At 51.3% G+C, this 17,159-nt stretch overlaps 4 protein-coding genes across 4 annotated transcripts; 3 read left to right on the top strand and 1 right to left on the bottom strand.

Annotated features, from left to right (window-relative positions):
• Positions 1–450: 450 nt before the first annotated feature.
• On the top strand, positions 451–1,679 carry CKA2 (Casein kinase II subunit alpha'; the record flags this gene model as incomplete). Its single annotated transcript, XM_056220177.1, has 4 exons — positions 451–810; positions 869–1,063; positions 1,113–1,532; positions 1,581–1,679. The coding sequence occupies 4 exons, from the start codon at positions 451–453 to the stop codon at positions 1,677–1,679; spliced, it is 1,074 nt and encodes a 357-aa protein (XP_056065480.1).
• A 985-nt stretch (positions 1,680–2,664) lies between these two features.
• Positions 2,665–6,378, top strand: CYT20 (Valine--tRNA ligase, mitochondrial; the record flags this gene model as incomplete). The annotated part of the gene is made up of 6 exons (XM_056220176.1): positions 2,665–3,169; positions 3,219–4,721; positions 4,790–4,872; positions 5,014–5,054; positions 5,147–5,374; positions 5,430–6,378. 6 exons carry the CDS (start codon positions 2,665–2,667, stop codon positions 6,376–6,378), a joined length of 3,309 nt encoding a protein of 1,102 aa, XP_056065479.1.
• Positions 6,379–10,020: 3,642 nt separating this feature from the next.
• On the top strand, positions 10,021–10,542 carry N0V89_011444 (uncharacterized protein; the record flags this gene model as incomplete). The annotated part of the gene is made up of 1 exon (XM_056220175.1): positions 10,021–10,542. The coding sequence occupies one exon, from the start codon at positions 10,021–10,023 to the stop codon at positions 10,540–10,542; it is 522 nt and encodes a 173-aa protein (XP_056065478.1).
• Positions 10,543–14,667: 4,125 nt separating this feature from the next.
• On the bottom strand, positions 14,668–16,918 carry SSB1 (Heat shock protein ssb1; the record flags this gene model as incomplete). The annotated part of the gene is made up of 7 exons (XM_056220174.1): positions 14,668–15,192; positions 15,248–15,800; positions 15,936–16,315; positions 16,365–16,530; positions 16,586–16,712; positions 16,768–16,818; positions 16,876–16,918. The coding sequence occupies 7 exons, from the start codon at positions 16,916–16,918 to the stop codon at positions 14,668–14,670; spliced, it is 1,845 nt and encodes a 614-aa protein (XP_056065477.1).
• Positions 16,919–17,159: the final 241 nt, after the last annotated feature.

Below are 17,159 nucleotides of genomic sequence, written 5' to 3'. Positions count from 1 at the left end.
AAGCGGGCGCAGCGTTGCGCAAAAGAGCCGCAAGTGAGTCCTCCAATGTTTGGTGGTTTTGGCGCACCCCAGCTCGCCTATCCGAGCTCTTCAAAGCTTGTTTTAGGTCACGTGTCGCGCTGATCTCACACAATCGCAGCGACTGTGCACCACGACGGCCCGCGTGCTGGAGCTAATCCGGCCCCTCCGACATCAAAATCGCCTCCGCCGCGCGCAACTTCCCCCCCTCGAATCTGCAGCGCGAGAGCTCTCGCAGGTGTTTCTCGCCCAAAGGCAGCTGCGCTCAGCCTATTTTGGCTTGCAAGCTTTGCCTTGGTTTGCTTCCTCGCCGCACACCTCCGCTCCACCACCCCGCAACACCCACCACCCACCACCTCAACCCTCGCTGCGAACGAGAGCAACCCCGCTGTAGCACCGCAGCAGCTCGGGGACTCATTTAGAAAGTCGAATATGGCGCTCAACAGCGGCGGCGGGTCGACCTCGGTCGCCCGCGTGTACGCCGACGTCAATGCCAACATGCCCCGCGCCTACTGGGACTACGACAGCGTCAACATCTCGTGGGGCGTGCTCGAGAACTACGAGGTCGTGCGCAAGATCGGCCGCGGCAAGTACTCGGAGGTTTTCGAGGGGATCAACATCGTCAATTACCAGAAATGCGTTATCAAAGTGCTCAAACCCGTTAAGAAGAAGAAGATAAAACGCGAAATCAAAATCCTCCAGAACCTCTCAGGCGGGCCCAACATTGTGTCGCTGCTGGACGTGGTGCGCGACAACCAGGTTAGTGACGGCTCCGACTGGGTTGGCGATTGGGTACTCCTTCTTGCCTGTTCCCGCGTGGTGGCTTTGTGCTAATGGCATATGCTTGTAGAGCAAAACTCCCTCGTTGATATTCGAATACGTCAATAACACCGACTTCCGCAGCCTATACCCTAAATTCACCGACTACGATGTGCGCTTCTACATCTTCGAGCTGCTCAAGGCGCTCGATTTCTGCCACAGCAAGGGCATCATGCATCGCGATGTGAAACCGCACAACGTTATGATCGACCACGAAAAGCGGAAGGTGGGCACGCCATCTATATGCTTAAGAGAATAGTAACTGACTTTGATAGCTTCGTCTGATCGACTGGGGTCTTGCTGAGTTCTACCACGCCGGCACTGAATACAACGTTCGCGTTGCCTCGCGATACTTCAAAGGCCCCGAGCTGCTCGTCGACTACCAGGAGTACGACTATTCATTGGACATGTGGTCGCTGGGTGCCATGTTTGCGTCCATGATCTTCCGGCGCGAACCATTTTTCCACGGAAACAGCAATTCTGACCAGCTTGTCAAGATCGCCAAGGTCTTGGGAACCGAAGACTTGTTCGACTACCTTGACAAGTACGATATTGAGCTGGATGCACAATACGACGATATCCTATCGCGGTATCCGAAAAAGCCGTGGCACTCGTTTATTAATGCCGACAACCAACGGTTCGTCAGCAACGATGCCATTGACTTCCTTGACAAACTCTTGCGATACGATCATCAGGTATGCAATGTGATCAGACCATTGTTGGATACAAGCTAACAGCTCCAGGAACGGCTTACCGCTAAAGAGGCAATGGCTCACGCCTACTTTGCGCCCGTCCGGAATGCCGCTGCGCAGAATCACAGCGCGAGCTCGTCACATTCATGAAAGATACCCATTTCTCGGTAGTTTAGTAATATCACGAGTTATGCAGACGGGGTCCATCGATAGAGTTGGCACGGCTACTCGTGACCATGGCAAACCATCTCCAACGTTATCAGACTTGGGCAATCCACATTTCTCACCTCACAGCATCATGTATGTGCGTTCGGAACGGAACAGGAGGAAAATTCTGTCGCAAGGAAGGCATGGTTATGTTGCATTTTTGAGGCGTCGAGTACCTTAGCAGTCCTGCAGATCTCGAATTGAAAGCAGCCAATGCGAGTTTAGTGTCCTTGGTCGTGGCTGAACAGTCGCGTGTGACTGCAACCTGAAGAGTTTGACATATATGAGTCTTCGTGAAGACTCATTGTGAAATTTTCTATAGCTCAGCCTGATCTAAGCCACAGGATGGTCACGAGGACGACGAGGCCGATAATGATCTCCTTGCAGATGCAATGATCTGAACTAGCTTACAACGTGCTTTACAAGAGTAGGCTGTTCAGGAGCTGGTCTGCTAGCGATGCGTAACTTCTGAAAAGAGTTCTTATCTCGTCGTAGTTGAACTCTGCACAATGCACGGTACATAGACTTGCTATACTATACGTATTCTGTTCATCCAAAGTATAACGTGTCGAGGCACGCGAGCAGTCACAGTGCATGATCCGTACCTGCCAGATTTGGCGTTGCGGGGTATGAGTCACGTGCGCACAATGTAAGCCCGTTCTGATTCGTTGGTCTGCGAGTGAGTCGGAGTGGAGCGCTCCTGCAGGTCCGACTCACACACTTTTCGAGCTGCATATCTGTGATGCCCCGCGCTGGTCTCCTCCCCACCACGCGCTGTCCTGGAAACCGACACCTTCTCAGAGGGACCGCTCCACGCTTTTCTACCTCGTCGCGCACGCTTAGAGCTCGTTTGCATCCATTGCAGCGACTGCACACTCCTTTTCGAACACCGTTTGCTCCACAGAGCAGGCATTACACTACCCCCACCATGGCGCTCAATGCGTCGTCCCACAATGTAACTGGAGAGAAGACCACACCCAACACGACCGCCCCTCCGCCTTTGGGTGAAGACAGCAAAAACGCCATACTCGCCCACGCCAATGCGGAAGGAACAGGCCAATCGGCGCCAGGCCAGGCGGCGCCCAGTGAAGGCGGCGAGAAAAATGCTGAGGGCAAAGTGAAGACAGCCAAGGAATTGGAGAAAGAAAGAAAGAAGGCGGAGAAGGATGCTAAGTTCCAGGCAAAGAAAGCACAGGCTGCGAGCAAGGGTGCTGGAGGAGGCGCTGCGCCCAAGGAAAAGAAGAAGAAGGAGGCCAAGGCGGAACTTCCAGAATACGTTGAGCAGACACCCGCCGGCGAGAAGAAGATCCTCGGCAGCCTCGAAGATCCTCACCGGACGGCCTATGTCCCCAAAGTCGTCGAGAGCGCGTGGTATGACTGGTGGGAGAAGGAGGGCTTCTTCAAGCCAGAATATACTACGCCGGGCTACAAGGGTAAGCTGAACGTTTGTGTGCGAGGTGTAGATGTGCTAACGTGTTGCAGACGCAAAGGTCAATTCCAAGGGCACTTTTGTCATTCCAATTCCTCCTCCGAACGTCACCGGCAAGCTCCATTGTGGACACGCCCTCGCGACTTCGCTCCAAGACCTACTCATCCGATGGCACCGTATGCGCGGCTACACCACGGCGTACATTCCCGGTTGCGACCATGCCGGTATCTCCACACAGAGCGTCGTCGAGAACATGCTATGGCGGCGAGAGAAGAAGACGAGGCACGATCTCGGACGACCCGCTTTCCTCGAGCGCACTCACGAGTGGAAGGAGGAGTATCACCAGTCAATAACGGGTGTCCTGAAGCGAATGGGCGGTTCAATGGACTGGACGAGAGAAGCTTTTACTATGGACAAGAACTTGTCCGCTGCGGTAACGGAGACCTTTGTTCGCCTCCATGAGGAGGGTCTCATCTATCGTTCCGGTCGTTTGGTCAATTGGTGTACCCGTCTCAACACTGCTTTGTCCAATCTCGAAGTAGATAATAAGGAGTTGAACGGACGGACACTGCTGGATGTGCCTGGTTATGAGAGAAAAGTCGAGTTCGGTGTCTTGACTCACTTCAAATACCCCATCGAGGGAACCGACGAGTTCATCGAGGTTGCTACGACACGTCCGGAGACGATGCTTGGCGACTCTGGTATTGCTGTGAACCCCAAAGACGAGCGTTACAAGCACCTTGTTGGCAAGCATGCCAAGCATCCTTTCGTTGACCGTCTCTTGCCCATTTTTGCGGACGACTACGTAGACAAGGACTTTGGTACTGGAGCTGTCAAGATCACACCCGCCCACGATCCGAATGATTTCAAGATGGGTACTGATCACAAGCTCGAGTTTATCAACATCCTGACGGACGATGGACTGATGAACCAAAACGCGGGTCAATTCGCGGGTCAGAAGCGTTTCGATGTGCGATATTCCGTCATTGAAGAGCTTACAAAACTGGGTCTGTTTGTGAAGAAGGAGGACAACCCCATGAAGGTTCCGCTCTGCTCCAAGTCAAAGGACGTCATCGAGCCGCTGATGAAGCCTCAATGGTGGATGAAGATGGAGGGTCTGGCTAAGCCGGCTGTGGAGGCTGTGGAGCGGGGTGACATCAAGATCCGACCCGCAAACTCAGAGAAGATCTACAAGCACTGGCTGAATAACATCAACGACTGGTGCCTGTCGAGACAGCTCTGGTGGGGTCATCAGATTCCAGCTTACTTCGTCCGTCTAGAAGGCAAAGGTGGTGACTCAACTGACAACGACCTGTGGGTGACTGGGCGCACCGAGGAGGAGGCCCGACAAAAAGCTGAGAAGAAGTTCGCTGGTCAGAAATTTACTCTCGAGCGCGACGAAGATGTGCTGGACACATGGTTTTCTTCTGGGCTTTGGCCCTTCAGCACCCTTGGATGGCCGAACGATACCCTGGATATGCGAAATCTGTTCCCCACATCGCTCTTGGAGACTGGATGGGATATCCTATTCTTTTGGGTCGCAAGGATGATTATGTGTAAGCTTCTGGCTCCCTTCACCTTGCCCCTGACTTTCTTTTCTTTTGTAAGACTAACACCCTGCCAGTCTCTCTCCATCTCACCGGCAAAATCCCTTTCAATGAGGTTTACTGTCATTCGCTCATTCGTGACAGTGAAGGCAGAAAAATGGTAAGTAGGAGTTCACCCTTAATCACATCTGTTACGTCCATCAAGGCTTCCATGCATCGAATCTATATGATGGCGTACCTCATCGTCTTGAACAGCACTTCGTCATCCAACGACCGTACACTAGCTGACTCAGAACTACAGAGCAAGTCGCTTGGCAACGTAGTCGATCCGATTGATATAATGTGAGTATTCCTATTACGAGATGGCTATGCCACAGGCATACCTACGAAATGCCCATTTCCACCTTCCTGACTCATGCTGACTTCGCTTCAAGGCACGGCATCTCCCTTCAAGAATTGAACGATAAACTTCGTATGGGTAACCTAGACCCCAAGGAGCTCAAGACGGCCGAAAAGTATCAAAAAACCGCTTTCCCGCAGGGCATTCCCGAATGCGGCGCTGACGCCCTTCGAATGTCACTCATCGGCTACACGACTGGCGGTGGCGACATCGCTTTCGATGTCAACACCATCCACGGATATAGACGCTTCTGCAACAAGATGTATGTACAAGCTGTCAAAATCTACATTGGAAAATTTGCTAACGATAGTGCAAAGATATCAAGCTACGAAATACGTTCTCGGTAGACTTCCGGACTTCAAACCCCGTTCCAAGGTCGTCAAGGGTGGCAAGGAGTCACTACCTGAGAGGTGGATACTTCACAAACTCACGACCAGCGCGAAGAAGATCAATGAGCATCTCGAGAAGCGTGAATTTTCGCTCTCCACACAGGTTGCCTACAAGTACTTCTACCAGCATCTTTGCGATACCTACATCGAGAACTCAAAAGCGATCTTTGATGAGGGAAGTGAAGAAGAGAAGGAGAGTGCGAAGCAGACCTTGTACACGGCTATTGAGGGCGGTCTGCTGTTGATTCACCCGTACATGCCTTTCCTCACTGAAGAATTATGGCAGCGTCTACCCCGGAGAGAAGGAGACAAGACGCCTTCCATCACTATCGCCTCATACCCCGAATTTGTGCCGGAGTTTGAGGATGAAGCTGCAGACCGCGAGTACGAGCTCCTTGTGGGATGCTCGGGAGGACTCCGCTCCCTCACCAGCGAGTACGGCATTAAGACTGAGGGCTCAACCTTCGTACAGCCGCTTGACTCTGCCACTCACGACGTCCTTGCTTTACCGACATCCCTCCCATCCCTCCGTTCCCTCACTGGCAAGACCGTCTCCCAGATTTCCATCCTTTCTCCCTCCGACGCCGCACCTACCGGCTGCGCCGTATACACTGTCGGTTCATCAGCAACCGTCTACCTTGACGTCAAGGGCCGCATAGAGATCGACAAGGAGATCACCAAGGCGCAGGACCGCCTCAAGAAGGCGAACGAGACCGTCGAGCGGCAGAAGAAGATCATGGGCGTGGACAATTGGGAGGAGAAGGCGAACGACGTGGTTAAGGAGGCGGAGAGGGAGAAGTTGAAGGCTGCAGAGGTGGATGGCGCGAATTGGCAGAAGACGCTTGAGCAGTTTGAGAAGCTGAAGCTTGAGGGTTAGAAGTGCAGCGCGTGCGGGCTTCTGGTGGTGGATGGTTTATCTAGCGCATCAGATGGGTCCAAGGGGAACATGTTATGATGTTGTTAGATAAAATCTAGCAAGAGGAATGGGGAAGTGGCGGCTAGGTCTTTAGGTTCGAGAGTTGTGTATTACTTTTAACCAAGAACACAAGTAGCATTTCAATCTTGTGCACGGGAGTGAATAGTGACGACTAATTACTTGAGAATCAAACCAGATCTCAGAGGGGTTAACGCGGTAAATATGCTTAGATCTTGGGCCTTCGATGCGTTATTCACTACTTTACGATGATGATGATGTTCGTCAGCTCCAGTCACACCGTGCTTTCCCTTGTTGTCAAAAGCTCCACAATTCCGCGGCATGAGCATCTGGCTATGAGGTTTAGGCTTCGCTTTCAGCACGGAGGGATCTCAGCGGCATGCCAAGGGATGGATTGCTTTTCGTTCGGCGCAAGAAGACACCGTCCACATGGAGAGTACGTTGTACGACTTTGGAAGCTGCCAGACATAAGATTCCTTCTAGCTCTTTTTTGGTGCGGAAGAGAGGCACGATCCACACATGCTGACAAGCGTCGGTCATTTAGAGGCGCCGCACATTTGGACGCCGTCGAAACGTTTTTCGTTCGTCCGAAGAAGAGACATAGGTTGTATGCGGATGGGTTTTGGAGGTGCTGGACATGAGTCCTGTATATTCCCGTTTTGGAAGAGGAGGGCGGGAGCCACATATCGACGTTTGACTTCCGTTTTGTTGTAGCATTTCTGCTTCGAGAGGAGAGGCTCAGACAACATTAGTCCATTTTAGCCATAGTTTAAGAAGCGCCGGACATGCAGTGTATCGATGATAGTTTTGTTTTCCCGAAGAAAGGTCCGGCGCACATGGTGTACCCGTGCCTACGCTTTTTGGTCACATCGGAATAGGAGAATAGCAGGATACACATAGTAACTAAACAACAGTGTGAGGTTTGGAAGGTGCCGGACATTCAGAGTCTTCATCCAGCTTTTTGATTGAGGGAAGGAAGGCGCAGCCCACATGGTCCACCATCATTTTCGCTTTTTGGTCCCATGACACGGGATCCCCCGGTCTTGAGCTCAATCTGTCGCGGAGGAGAACAACGCTCCACATAGGTCTCGCAGGCGCTCGTTTGTAATCCTCCGTGACAAAGCAGGAAGGCGAGGTCCAAGAGGCAAAATCCACATCGCTGCGGGTTTCGGTGCTTTCAAAGGTACCGGATATATCTACTGTCCAACGTCTTTTGTGAGGCGAAGGGGGTGCTGTCAACATGATTTCCTAATGTTCATATTTCAGTCGCATGAGATCTGTTGACGGATCCTTAGACTTGAGCGACGGAGAGAAGAGCAGAGCTCACATCGTCATGGTAACTCTCGTTTTAGCGTAATTCCTTTTTAACGCCGAGGACCACGATCCACATATGGTGGCCGCACAAGGATTTGCGAGTATAGAACATCCAACAAGCGCACTTGTCACGAAGGAGGCCAGGGTCCACATGGCCTCGTCTGTGATCTCTTTGGAAGCGGTCCGACATCAAGCTGGCTGAGGAATACTTTTGCTCCTGAATATGGATGAGAAAGAGCGGTGCCAGACATGGCCACCTTGACGTTGTGTTGTTGAAGGGGAGGCAGGAACCTCATGCATCCTGATAAACTTGTCTTGAAAGCCGCAACGCATATGACCAGCCGCAGTATCTTTCGAAGAGATGGATGATGAGAAGAGCAGATCTCGCATTATTGCTGTTAAGGGGACTTTTATTGTGATTGTCCGTGGCGGGCCACGACGGCGCAGAACACATAGAGTGGGTGGGTTATGATTTGAGTACTGCTGGACAAGTCATTTTCTTCACTGAGTCTTCTTTCAGGAGGGTAGTGCACATCACACTGAGAAGGTAGAGGTTGTGAAAGGTACCGGGCATAATGTGAGTTTAAGACTTTTTTTGTCAATACGAAGAAGTACAGCCGCCATGACTTCTACCGCTATTGAGTTGCCTTGGACTCTTCCACGGGTCGGAAAGCACGACATATACTGGCCCTTGTTGTGCTTTTCAGACTTGATTCGAAGCGTGGAGATACTGCCTACAGGTATTCTGATGCCGGCGAACTCCGAAACGGCCGCACATGTAAGTAATTTAGTAACGTCTTTTTTGACCAAAGTAGGCGCGGATAGGAGCAGATCCACATCGATTGGCACTGTTTGGCTTTTGTTCGTCGCTGGGCTCCTCTGTTCTACTAAGCGGAGACGAGATCCATATACAGCTTGTAGCTATTATTTCTGAACGCTGGTGGACATCGGACAGCTTCGTGAGCGTTTTTGGACTTGTGTGGACAGAGTGAGAGACGAAGAAGGCGTATATGTGGATGGTCCTTATACCTTTCTGAACGCCAAGATATACCGGTATAGGCTCGGGTTATCTTTAAAATTGAAAGGGCGGAAAAAAGAAAGTCCACATGATTGTCTTCCTCCTGTTAGAGGATGACGCAGCACATAGTCGGACCTCGTGCACGTGTGTGGAAGCTCGAGGGGCGCAAGAAGGACGTGGCTCAACACCTTCATGGTTCTAAAAGCGATCATACATGCATCGGATGGCCTTTCATTTCTGAAATCGAGGGAGTGCCATGATCGGCATCCGCAGGAGTGAGTTCTGTCTTCTTTTGCTATCAGGTTTTGCACTCGGCATAGAGACAAGGTCCACATAAAGTTTGACGACTTGTAATTCTCAGGCTAACAGGCATGATATGAGTTTGATGAATGTTTCAGACTTAGTTGTCGGGGTGAGGAGGTGTGAGGAAGAAGGAGAGTTCACATAGAATAGTATCTGTACTCATTTAAAGCCCACGGCCCATATAGAGTGCTGCGGTCGATTTTGAGAAGTGCATGAGAGGTGAGAGGAGCTTTGCAATTGGATTTGACGAGTATCATCTTTTCATTAAGCGGCAGAGAGACGCGGGAGACATGGAGTGTCTTCTTATGGAGTTTTTGGTAGCCGCTCCCATGCATTTTACTTCACTGCGTTTCGGACCTAGACACAATAAAAGGCACGTCATAATCAGACGAGCTTTTTCTTGGTCACAGCTGTACTTCTCGGGAAGCTGAGTGCATATAAGTTATCAATGGGAGCTTTTGGAGAGTGAGGCTCCCGCGGTTGCTTTTTGTACCGACGCAGGCAACGTTCCGATGACATGGATTGTAGTGTCACTGAGAGCAGATAGTTGTGTTTTGTAAACCAAGACCAAAGACGGCATGGCCCATGTTTTTTGTCTCTTCAAATACATATCCAATCCAGGTTCATTGCTTTGGAAGCGGACCACAGCAAGAGCTCATGATGTATTTGGTCCACGATCTGAGGCGAAAATCGAAATCGATCTGGTCTAGGGAGAAAAGATCTGATAGCACATGCTCGAACTCGCCCCTTTTTCAAGCGTGTCTCGAAGAGAAGATGCGGACTAGAAGAGGGAAATCGTGAGGGAGCGCTTTAAGTGCTCACGAACTCATCCACGCTAAACCCATCTGAGCAAAGTTAGCTCGCTAATCTTGATCAACCTGACGTGGAGACAACCATGACTGTCTCCATTCCCTACTCGTCCAAAGTCACAATTCTGCATCCGACGCACAATGCCCCCCACCGGTCCAGATTACAACATCGACTGGATCTGGTCATTCGACTCCAACATCCATGTTGCGACCAACCGCGACTGGTTCACAACCTTCACACCCTTCACCTCTCAAATCAGCAGCACGCACAGCAGCGCCACATTCCTTGTTGAAGGCATAGGCTCAGTTGAGATCGAGGTCCGCAGAGTCATCGGCAACGCTGCAAAGAGGAATGTGGGTCCAAAGAACTCCAAAGTTGTACTCCGGGATGTGCTCTACGTTCCGAGCTTCATATGCAATGTGATGGGCAATCCAGTACGAGAGGATTACGACATCTCTATTGGCGCCGAGCGGTGGATCATGGACAAGAAGACGGGGCGGGGAGTTGGCATGTTGGATAAGAATCCTGCTGGATTGGTGAAGGTGTTGTTGAAGGGCCAGGCGAAGGGGGAGACTGGGTTAAAGGGGGATGTGCCGGAGAGGATTGATGTTGCGTGGTCGGATGAGGAGAGGCAGAAGTGGCAGGCTCAGAAGGGGTCTTGAGACAGGGAGGAGGATGAAGGACCTTATGTACGACGACACTGCCTCCCGTGATCAAGCGACCTGAAAGGTATTTGGTGCGCCACGTACAACTTAAAATCCACTAGTCCTGGAGGCACTGTCGTCCATTTTTGTCCATGTTGGAAAGTAGCAACGATCGAAACACAAGGACATTCACTTTCAATCTTTCAGGCCGAAAACCACGATCGGAATGGAATTGTACCGAAGGGTATGGTCGCTCTGCGACACATAGATTGGCATGGTATCCCTTTATACATTTGTAGAAAGGTTCCAGCACTCCGCAAACATGTGGCCAAGAGCTTTTCTGTTTTGATGGCGGATAACGGCAAGAGCAACGACAGGTGTTGCAGTGTCTACGAACAAGACCTGGAAACGCCATTGCTCTAAGGTCGCGACATCTCCAGTACGCTTTGTCAGGCTCCAGCGCCGCGCAAACATGGCCAAGATTCTCAAGTTATCTGAAAGCGAGGAAGCACCGAAGAACATAGCGAGAATGACTAATCTTTTGGAACAAGAATTCATAGGCGATGAGAGCTGCGTGTTTTGACATCCGGGCACCCAAAGCGATATCTGTTCGATCGTAAGTGTGCTTTGGTGACTGGGGAAGATCAACCGCGGATGCAGACATTTATTGGACTCGCATGCCTTTTGTGTCTCCCAGCAAAAGTCCAGCGCCGCAGGACATGATGCCATAGGTGATGTCTTTAGAAGCGGACGACAACCGAAGATCATAGTACGGAACAGCACAAATCTTAGACAAGATGCAAAGAAAGCTCGAATGGCCGTGTTTACAAGTAGAGACCCCGGAGCGACATGTCTTGTGGTTGCCACATCTTTTAACATCCAAGAGGAGCAGCCACAGGTTGCGCACATGAAAGCAGATGGAACGGCTTTTGAACAGAGTCCAGTCCCTTGTTCATCCTAGCTTTTGGCGCTTATTTTAGGAGAGCAGGATGACCGAAGGACATACAACTAAACGCCAGAGTGTGCGATCCCTAAAGACGAACTGCTCACGGAAGAGGGAGAATGCGGTGGAGAGAAAGATGCTGGGCGCGACATGACCCAGGAGTAAAGATTTTTTAGTGTTCGGTTGGAACACGAGCGGGCTGCAGTCATGGGGTTGAGCAGACGCGGTTTGAATGCAGCAAAGGAGGGCAGCACATGGATAGGTCTTCCAATTCTTTCAGTGATCTTCCGTCCTCATTGTCGCGGGGAACGGATCCGAGAGACACATGTATAACTTCCCCAACTTCTTAAATTTTTTAGATAAGCAGCCGCGAGATGCAGACATGGCCGTTTACCGGTGTTGTCTTGAGAGCGGAGGAAGAGGTGGACGTGTGCATTTCTTGGGCACGGCTTTAGTTTGACGAGGAACTAAGAACAACATGGCCTGCTTGGAAGCCTATTTGAGTGACTTCCAGCATCGTACACGACGTCTTGACCTTCGAGACCACGATAGAAGCGTCTTGAAACATCGCTGCATTAAGTTGAGAGACGAACGGCGGCCCAGAGCCATTTGATGGTCATATACACTCTTTGATTCTCGCAGCACATCTCAAGAACTATTTTCTTTTTGAGTTGTCTCTCTCCCACAAGCACATTCAAGGAGTTGATTTTCTTTTAAAAACCAGAACAGAGAGGATATTACATTCCTCTACTCCGCGTCCTGGTCCACGGGTCATCAGACATTGTGTCAGTAATTTGAAACTGGAGGTTTTGCAGAAGATGTAAAGATGGAAGGATTGGCGTTCAGACAAGTCATCGCATTTATGCTGTAGTCCTTGGACATCCGTGCGTGTTCTTAAGGGGTTGCGTTTCAAGATGCTTGCACTCGCAAGTGAGAATGCGGTTCAGAGAGAGAGAGAGCAGCAGGACATGGCCTCTCAAAGATATGTTTTTGATCGCGAGGAGGATGATTTCATGGCAATAACACGAATCTCGTTGCGTAAAGTGAAGCGAGACTCTGGAAAGAAGGCCAGGAGGAGACACATCACAACTTCCTGAGACTATTTTTAGACCCCTCCCCCGGCATGCGTTGAGAGACGTTCATCTTCGAGACGAGCAACACAGGCCATGTTCTTAGCCTTCTTGCATCTTGAGAAGAAAGGGCCAGATCTCATGGTGTGTTCTTGGAACTGTTTTTGACACGGCAGACCCATACTCCCAGACGGTACTTCTTTTGTAGCTTAGTGTTGCTCAGTTCTCATACCGAGATTGATGTGAAAAGGAGAGACAGAGAAGCCATCGGGTTGCATATCAATTGCTTCGGCCGACAAGGCACATGTACCGTGATGGACAATACTTGGCTTCCTTCAGATCTCAGAGTTTCCCAGTTCACACTTTGAGATAGTTACGGAAAGAGGGAGCCGGAAAGGCCATGGTTTTACTTCGTAATGTCTTCGGTCAAGAAGAAACATGAGTGATAAAGGCCGACATTTGACAGTAGAACATCTCCTTGGTAGTATATGTGGAGGGACAAGAGAAGCTGGCGGAGGCGTGCAGCAAGCGACTTCAAGATTTGACCGGCCGGACACATGATTCGTCTGCGCTTGTCTTTTGAACATCTGCAGAAGGCTCGTTGCTTGACGTGCTCTGTCGAAGAAAAAAGCGCGGAAGGGACATGGTCAAAGTAGAATTCCATTTATCGCCGCAGGAAAAGACATGGTCCATCTCGTATAGACGTTTGGATCCAGAAACATTCGTCCATACACCTGAAAAACTCGAGAGCACACAAGACATTGTCTCGCTCGATATGCGGTTCTCGTCCCAGAGACTAGGACACTTGTATGCGCTTTTCGATTCCCCGGAAGTCCATAGTATTTCCGCCGTATGGTTTTGGAGGACACAAGCACCGGAAAACATGAGATCTTGGGTTGGCTATTTTTAAAGCCTTCCTCCAGACATGGCACCAAAGAAGAAGATTTTTGAAATCGAGTGTCCTGGAAACGACGAGAAAGAACGCACATTGTTATTGTCTTCGTCTTTTTCTCGCGGTAACGGCCTCACGGCAGCAGAACGGCATGTATTCTGGCTCAAAGTGTTCAGATTCCCTTTCTCCCAAACGCAGGAGATCCAGAGGCGGGACGCCATGACCGCTACCATGAGGGCTTTCGAACCCGGCAGAAAAGGTCCATAGTAAGGTGGGTGGCAGGTTTTATTTTCGCGGCTGCACAGCACAGAACACCATGTTGCGCTGGTCCGGATCCTTTTTGAGCCCTCTGCTGTGGAGACCGGACAAGCAGGGAAAGACACAGCATGAAGATAGCAGCTATGCTTTTTGAAGCTCCAAGAAGAGACCCATGGGTGGACCCAGTTTCTTTTTTAGTGCACAAGACAAGGCAGTGGTGTGAAGAAAGAAAGAGTGGAGGTCCGGAGAGCTGGCTTTTATAGACGAAACCATCCCATGATGTGTGTTCGTGTATTGGCTAACGCCATAATTTGGCGCACGTGAACATGGAGTCGTGGTGTCGGAACGCACGGCTGAATGCACTGGTGGTGGTGCGCGGCATTGCGAAAGGGCGACGAATAATACGTGAGGCATTTTCTGATCTTCTGAAGGACGGAGTGGAAAAGGGGCTATGTATCATGTTCATTGCGCGATGCCATAACGAGAGGGCAGCGCCTTGCGACCTATATCAGTATGAGAGAAGGGATGAATGCGAGGCCCCTGTCTGAGACTGTTGTGACAAGCCCGGAGGCGGGAATGCGACGAGCATGAGCACCCAAAGCCAAACGTAAAAGTAATTGAACAGTTCTCCGTTTCACCTAACATCTATCTACCTGACATTGACATTGACATATCCACCACCACCTCAGTTCAATACAAAGAACTCCATAACCTTGGTCATTTTGCAAGACATAAGGAGACGCAGCGGCCGTCATATCCAGTCAATTGCAGTCGTCAGATCATGCTCGCAATACTTTTCCATCCCCAAATGCCGAAGATACCGTAGGGAAAACATGAGGAAAGCGCCAGGCGGGAATAAAACCGAATCTATCAAGATGCTGCACGGAGGATTCCGCACGAGCCCGTAGCCGCAACAGTCGCAATCTGATAAGTTGCGCCTGCGGTCACTCTTCCGAAACTCTCACTGCTATTTGAGACGTTTACCGGGTGGAGAAAGCCTTGGTGACGACGCGCTTGAGGGCAAGCTCCTTCTTCTTCAGGTCCTCGGCGGGGGCATCCTCAATCTCGAGCTGGGCCATGGCGTCGCTGAGAGCAGACTCGATCTTCTCCTTCTGGCCGCGCTTGAGCCTGATGGAAGTGGTGGGGTCGGAGACCATCTCCTCAACGCGGGAGATGTAGGACTCAAGCTGTTGCCTGGACTCGAACTTCTTGCTGAAGGCCTCGTCGCTGGTCTTGAACTTCTGGGCGTCGTTGATCATAGTCTCAATCTCGGTGGATGAGAGCTTGCCGACAGCGTTGGAGATGGTGATGTTGGCGCTGCGACCGGAGGTCTTCTCGGTGGCAGTGACCTTAAGGATACCGTTGACGTCGACCTCGAAGACGACTTCAAGGACGGCATCACCAGCCCTCATAGGAGGGATAGGTGCAAGAGTGAACTCACCAAGGGAGGTGTTGTCCTCGCAGTTAACACGCTCACCCTGGAACACGGGGAACTGAACAGTTTGCTAGGAAGCATTAGCATATGCAAGTAAAGATGGTTAGGGTGAGAATGGGTCATACCTGGTTATCAGCAACGGTGGTGAAAGTTCGCTTCTTGATGGTGGGGACAGTCTGGCCACGGGGAACGACGGGAGCGAAAATGTTGCCCTCCATAGCAACTCCGAGAGAAAGCGGGACAACGTCGAGGAGGAGGAGGTCAGCGGTGTCAGCAGACGTAGCCTTTCCGGAGAGAATACCGGCCTGAACGGCGGCACCGTAGGCGACAGCCTCGTCGGGGTTGATGCTCTTCTCGAGCTTCTTTCCGTTGAAGAAGTCGCTGAGGAGCTTCTGGATCTTGGGGATACGGGTAGATCCACCAACAAGCACGATCTCGTCGACCTTGTCCTTGGGGATGGTAGAGTCCTTCAACACCTGCTCAACAGGCTGGAGAGTGCCGGCGAAAGCCTTCTGGTTCAAGTCCTCGAAACGAGCACGGGTGATGTTGGCGTTGAAGTCCTCGCCATCGAAGAGCGAGTCAATCTCAACGGTGGTCTGGGTGGCGTTGGAAAGGGTACGCTTGGCACGCTCGCAAGCTGTTCGGAGACGACGAAGGGCACGGGCATCTCCAGAGATACTGAGACGAGTTAGCACGTGCTACTGTTATGGATGCAGCAGGTCATGAGATTCGTCTGTCGCTGTATTGTGTAGCCTGAGGCAACACTGCATCGAGACTGGTGACCTGGGATATGGAAAATTGGGGTTCACTCACTCCTTCTTAGTCTTCTTCTGGAATTCCTTCTTGAAGTGGTCAAGGAGATTGGTATCGAAATCCTGGCCACCCAAGTGGGTGTCTCCAGCGGTGGCCTTGACGGTGAAGACACCGCCCTGGATGTGCAGGAGAGACACATCGAAGGTACCACCACCCAAGTCGTAGATGAGGACATTCCTCTCCTTCTCCGACTTTCCGGAACCGAGACCGTAGGCGATAGCGGCAGCGGTAGGCTCGTTGATGATACGGAGGACGTTAAGGCCAGCAATGGCACCGGCGTCCTTGGTAGCCTGACGCTGGTTGTCGTTGAAGTAGGCGGGGACAGTGATGACCGCCTTCTCGACCTTCTTACCGAGCTTGGTCTCAGCAATCTCCTTCATCTGCGGGGTATAAGCGGATTTTCAAAAGATACATTAAGACTGATAATACCTTCACGAGAACCATGGCAGAGATCTCCTGAGGGGAGAAGTCCTTGGTCTCTCCGAGGTACTGGACCTGGACGCGGGGGCTGCCGTTGGCATCAATGATCTTGAACGGCCATGACTGGATGTCCTTCTTGACGGTCTCGTCCTCGAATCGGCGACCGATCAATCGCCTACGAAAAAGTCAGAATCGTATGGTCCAGAATGTTCGAGCAGTCGAAATCGTACTTGACATCAAAGACAGTGTTCTCCGGGTTCATAGCAGCCTGGTTCTTGGCTGCCTCACCAATCAAACGCTCCTCACTGGTGAAAGAGACGAATGAGGGGGTGGTGAAGCTACCCTGCTCGTTGGCAACTGCGCGGATGTTAGACAACCCGTTCTCTTCGGTGGCGCGTTCGCGGAAACGTACTGATCTCGACATTGGTGCCCTCGTAGTTGGCGACGCAAGAGTAGGTCGTGCCTGGCGGTGTGCGTTAGCAAAATTTGCTGCGGGCAAAAGCCTTGCGGACATGCGCACCAAGATCGATGCCAATGGCACCCTCATAAACTTCGTCGCTCATGGTGAGGATGTGTGTATGGTATGTTAGGAGGGGTTGGTGAGAATGGAGGGGAAGTCGGTGTGGGCGGGACGTCGAACAAAATAGTTTTTCCAACGACCTGCCCGCTAGCAGTAGCCAAGAGTTTGTAGAATTTCGTTGGTCCACAGTTCGCTTACGACAACACGTGCCGAGGCGACGCCTACACCTTCATCAGGTGCAGCCTTCTGCTGCTTCCGCAATGTTGCTTGCTACTGTGAGACCG

The sequence above is a fragment of the Didymosphaeria variabile genome, assembly GCF_027946475.1.
Source record: "Didymosphaeria variabile strain IMI 356815 chromosome Unknown scaffold_9, whole genome shotgun sequence".
In the NCBI taxonomy this organism is placed as follows: Eukaryota; Fungi; Ascomycota; class Dothideomycetes; order Pleosporales; family Didymosphaeriaceae; genus Didymosphaeria; species Didymosphaeria variabile.
The sequence above is the reverse complement of the archived record's forward strand: the minus strand, read 5'-3'. Positions and strand labels throughout refer to the sequence as shown.